Source organism: Diceros bicornis, chromosome 4, assembly GCF_020826845.1.
Source record: "Diceros bicornis minor isolate mBicDic1 chromosome 4, mDicBic1.mat.cur, whole genome shotgun sequence".
In the NCBI taxonomy this organism is placed as follows: Eukaryota; Metazoa; Chordata; class Mammalia; order Perissodactyla; family Rhinocerotidae; genus Diceros; species Diceros bicornis.
This window is the reverse complement of record NC_080743.1, coordinates 62,692,405-62,697,694: the sequence shown is the minus strand read 5'-3', so window position 1 is coordinate 62,697,694 and position 5,290 is coordinate 62,692,405. Positions and strand designations below refer to the sequence as shown.

Below are 5,290 nucleotides of genomic sequence, written 5' to 3'. Positions count from 1 at the left end.
GGTTTAGAATACTTGGAGCAACAGTTTCATTCCAATAGGTCTCTATAGTTAAACAATAAGAACGGTCAGAGGAAACATTGTGTTCTCCTCAGGGGCTCAGAGAACTCACTGAGGATCTAAGGAAGTGTGAGTCTCTTGGCCAAGTGAGAAGACTTTTAACAGGAAGAACATCAAATGTCTCAAGTACTACAAACATGTCAGGAAGGAAAATAATAAGAAAAGATTAAGAATTCAACACAGATTTTAATTGAGAACATATTACATCCAGGTAAGACACTTTGCCAAGGACATGAATATTAAAAAGACATGGAGTTGGCTCTCAAACCTTAAAAATTCTAAAAGGAAGAGCAGCACAAGTAGCTGCAACAAAGGGCAGAAAGTGAGGATTGGATTCGGCAAAGTACAATTCAAGTGTGCTTGGAGTTCAGATAAGGCACAGACTGCTTCCACTTGTAAATCAGGAAGGCCCTCTAGAGGAGGTGACATCTGAAATGGACCTGATATTTGAATATGTGGAGGTTGCTAGGACCTTATCTTTCAGAGTTATAATTTGAGTTTTAAGCCCCAGAACCCAGGTCAGAACAACAAATCCTGCAATATTACATTCAGCTTATACGGACAACTGACAATTAAGCAAAAGTAAACAACAACAAATTGTTGTACAAGAAGAGTTGAATGGATGTCATCACTGTGTTGGGTTTAGATACGTCTGGACCCCTGAGCTGCTGGGATCTCATTCCAAAGGGAGAGAAGTGCTTGGAAATTCACGGTATGTCCTGTCAAGAACAGAGATGAAACTCATTCTGCATGAGGTAGAGTTGAGAAGTGAAGAGTAAGTAAGAAGGAAGGGGACTGGGAGGAGAACTGAGGAGATAGAAAACAAAAAACGTGGGAAGACAAGTGGGAATGGAGCAAAAAGCAGGAGGGATGGATACAAAGAACTCACCAGCGCTTCCTAAGCCAAAATGCAAGACCTGTCAGAAGCACAAGGGGCACTATGACTGCCAAGATGATCAAGCCCATGGAGTTGTGACGTTCTGTGGATTTGGGTGCACACAAGGATGTCATTTAAAATCTACCCATTTTATTGAATTTTCCTGATCTTCATTTATTCATTTGAGTGTCTGCCTCACCTGTCTCCTTTGTTCCTATTTCTTCTCTCATCTTTCTTCAGAGATGAATCCTTCATCTAATGCTCAATATCTTCCTTCATCTGCAGGTCACTCATTTTCCACTTTTCTATTTCTTGGATAACTTACTTTTATCTCGGAGTGGGTCTGAAATCCCTAGAATCCCAAATTTTTAACCTGACTCTCCTGCTTTGCTTGAGGACCACCTACTCCCATTCCCAGTTTGGACCCCAGTTCATTCTTACCCCAGTAGAGGATGATGTCCTCGTCTCCTAGACTGCTGTGTCTCACCCGGCAAGACAGGCCAGCTGCCTCAATGGCTTCCACATCTAAGAACACTTGAAGATACCATGTCCCATCAGCATTGGGCAAGACATCACTTCGCTGAGTGCCCGGATATTCCTGCTCACCCTGCATCCACATCACCCAAATAGGCTTTGGGTGGAAGCCAGAGACATGACAAACCAGCATCAGACGACCAGGACCAGGACTGGGACCAGTGGACAGCCAGGCCTCTGGCCTTACTGCAGAGGACAGGAAAGATATTCAGATAAGGACTCTATCACAGACTTAGAAGTTCAGATCTTCACATCAGTTTAGATAGACACATTTCTCCCGCTTCTAGGAATCTGTCGCCCATTATTGTCTCTCCGTCTATGCCCATTTCTTAGGAGCTGAGTAGGGGATGATAGGAAGGTATGATTTTAAAATAGAAAATTTTTGGAGGGAGGTTGTAGGACTGACCTTGTCGCTGGAGATATGCCTTCCCTGCATCAAGAAGACCCGTGAGGAAACGTGGGCAGGTTTCAAAGAAAATCTTGTGTAATATTTCCCGGGCAACTGTAGCCGAATTGAGTAGCGTACAGACATGCTGAGCCCTACTTCCACCATTTGGAGATGGCAACCATGCTCTGTTCTGGAAGCTCAGGAAATCTGATCCTTGATAAGCAACCCGTATGAAGCCTACAGAGGCTTCCCCAAAGTGCAGCTCACAGCCTCCTGCCAACTGTACCTTAAAGGGATCTGGGAAAGAGAAGTTGCAAATTAATGAAAGAGGGGGTAAAAAAGATAAAATGAAATGAGTGGAAGCAAAAGACAACAGAAGCAGAAGGGAGAAGTTTAGGAGATTTGAAGGAAGGGAGCAAAGTTTGGTTCAATCAGAGGTTCAGTCTAAGGGGAATTGGTGGTAGTTGGAGATCAAGGAAGAGATGAATGAATTGAGGAAGGGGGAAAATTGTTCAAAGGAGGCAACATGAATGGTGTGGGCAAAAGAATAAGATAGGACTTAGCGTGAGAGAGTTGATGTTACAATAAACTAAGGTGAATGGACTGCAATAGGTTACCATGAATGTATCGACAGAGATTGCTGAAGAGCTGGAGTGTTGGAGAAAATCACCCATCAAGGAGTCAATCAAACAGTGAGAAAGCTTAGAGTATCTAGTTGGAGGCCAGGGAAAGGGGTGGTTACAAGACACCACTAATGGAAGATAATAAGGCACAAACCTACAGTCAACAACAGAGGAGTTTTATAAGTAACAGAAGACTTGAAACCTTTGAAGAATCAGAGTCTGGATTGTAATCCTGGCTCAAAAATATGTAACTGCAGTTTTATGATGAGGATACATAAAGTCTAGAAGCGAGTGGAGGCTATTTGCTAGAGGAATAAGAAACTCACTGAGACACATACACACCTCCCACCCATAACCCCACTTCCCATAAAGGGAAGTGAACTCACATTCAAGCTGCCTTTGACTGACAGAGTTGTGAAATATCTGAAGAAATCCAATGGAGAACATATGAAGTAAGTCTTCCAGGTCCATCCACTCCTCATTGCTGAAGTTGCCCTTGGACCAGGGCCACAGGAAAATGATAGTGCCAGAGTTGCTCACCCACCGATGAGTCTGCAATTCACCGAGCCAACCTGAGCCCAGATTTTCTTCTAAGGAACGGTTGTAAAAGGATGAGATCTGGATGAGTTGGAAGGAGACTGGTTCCTGGAAGTCTGTGGCAAAAGAACAGATAAAATGAAGATAAAAAAAGGCTTTATATTCAACCTTCAGAAGAGCACAAGGACCTGGTCACGGATACTCAGAATGGAAAGAGGCTGACACTCTCACTATCCGGGCATATGCTGGGGAAAACCCAGCATACACAGGCACATGCACACAGACCCTTTTGCACTCAACTGGGCGGTTGCCAGAGTTCTTACCATCTTTATTGTCACCACCTGGGAGGAGAACAACTAGCAACAGAAGTTGCAGAAACAGCATTTCATTTGCAGATGTTATTTCTTTCTCTCAGAAAAATTGGTCTTTGATTTCTGTTCTAAGCAAGCCTACTCCACAATATCTCTATCGTGACTTCTTTCTACTTCTAATGAAAAAAACTTTTCCTTTAATCGTTGTCTGCAAAAAAGAAAATCTACTCCTTCCCTAAACCCTGAACTACTCAACTCTCATTTCCCCTTTAGTTCTGTGGACTGCCTACTCAAAACCTCATTTCCTCTTCAGTTCTATGGACCGCCTACTCTGATTCTTTGCCCCTGCAGTTCTGATTCTTCTCTTGGGCTTCCAGCCTCTCTCCTTGTTACCAGCTTCATCTTGTTGACCTTCTCCGGATTCCATTGCCGTGGATCAAGTCTTGTGTGGCATTGAAAAGTCACTTTACCTGTAGGGCCTTTTCCTTTCATGCATAAAAGCACAAAATTAAATGGCTTCCCAGCACCCTACCTAATCTTCTCCTGCCCCTGCTCTTTTCTGTCACTCTGTCCTTCTCTTGCCCTTTTGAATATTCACCAAATATTCTCTTCCCCTGTGTCACCCACTCCACACCCTATTCACATCTCTGACTTCTTGTCGGTCGCTTTATTTCCTTTATCAGAATCCCTATGATTTCCCTGTGTAACAGTACAAATTATCACCAATTCTCCATTATTTTTAGGCAAGAACTAGTAGCCATCACAGAAAACACAGGAACATTGAAACACGTAAGGAAAATCCCCTGTTTGACTTAACATTGATATATATTCATTCACCAGTCACTTAGCTCCTGCTGAATCCAAGCATCTTGCTACACTCATGACTATACAGTGGTTGATAATGGGATCACTTTGTTCAATGAACTTGTAGTCTACACTGGCAGAAAAATACTTAAACCAAGACCTATAAATCTTAGTTTGCTGAGTATCTTATGATGTTTAGATTCTAAACAAAAATAAGCATGCTTGAAACAATGTTTTCTAAAGTGGTGAGCCTTAACTGGTGTTTGTCCACTCAGGAATTTTGACTTCAGTGACTGGCTTGGGGTGTTAAATCTATACCCGTGTTCTGAGAGCAACTCAAAATACACTCAGACTTTTTCTCATTGCCTTCAAACACTTGCAGACATTGCTAAAAAAAATCAGAGAATTGCAAGTACAATTGTCCTGCACTTCAGAAAAAGAAGGAAAAAATTAAATTGTAATTGCTCTAGAGTTCTGAAAATAGATGAACGTACCCCAAAACTCCTAGGAGAAAACTTGCATTCTTTTTCTATCCCTTGAAGATGTGAGTCTCACATATCTTTAAAATGTAAACACCCCGGGTGATAACCAAAAAAATAAATAAGAATAAAAATAGGATTCTTAAAATCCAAAGAGTTAAACACACCACCTTCTGGCACACCTGCTTAAGAACTATGGTCCCAGAATCTATAAATATCTATAAAAATGGTCAAAATCTTACTAAAGATGACCTAGAATTTTGTGTCTGGAGAACTTGGCTTGGTAACTGTCAGGTTCGGGGCCCTAATATATGGCCAAACAGAAATATGGGTGGCACCATATTTGTGACTAGATATGGCTGAATAGAAATGTGGGTTGAACTTTGTTTGTGGCTACTTGTTCTACCAAACTGCTGCCAGCCTTCAGGGAAATTACAATGGCCATTATGAGGAATATCCCAATCAAATAAGATCATTTAAGAAGTGCACTTAAGAGCTTGGGGTACCTATTTTAATTGGCACGCAGAAGCCTCCAAGAGGTTTCAAAATTCCAAAATACCTTCATTGAAAAATTTGTTGCAAAAGATTAAAGACACAAGTGGTGTGTCTATAAGACTATAAGACAAATGCAACTCTACTGCTCCCCTCTATCCTCCTTTATTCCAGTACTCATTCTAGTA

General features: G+C 41.8%; 1 protein-coding gene across 1 annotated transcript; it reads right to left on the bottom strand.

The window, feature by feature from the left end:
- Nucleotides 1-269: 269 nt before the first annotated feature.
- On the bottom strand, nt 270-3,562 carry LOC131404620 (T-cell surface glycoprotein CD1a-like). Its single transcript, XM_058539526.1, has 6 exons — nt 3,340-3,562; nt 2,866-3,132; nt 1,875-2,153; nt 1,376-1,654; nt 947-1,037; nt 270-776 (listed from the first exon to the last, which is right to left on the bottom strand). Exons 1-6 carry the CDS (start codon nt 3,398-3,400, stop codon nt 734-736), a joined length of 1,020 nt encoding a protein of 339 aa, XP_058395509.1. The 5' UTR covers nt 3,401-3,562; the 3' UTR covers nt 270-733.
- Between the last annotated feature and the right edge of the window lie 1,728 nt (nt 3,563-5,290).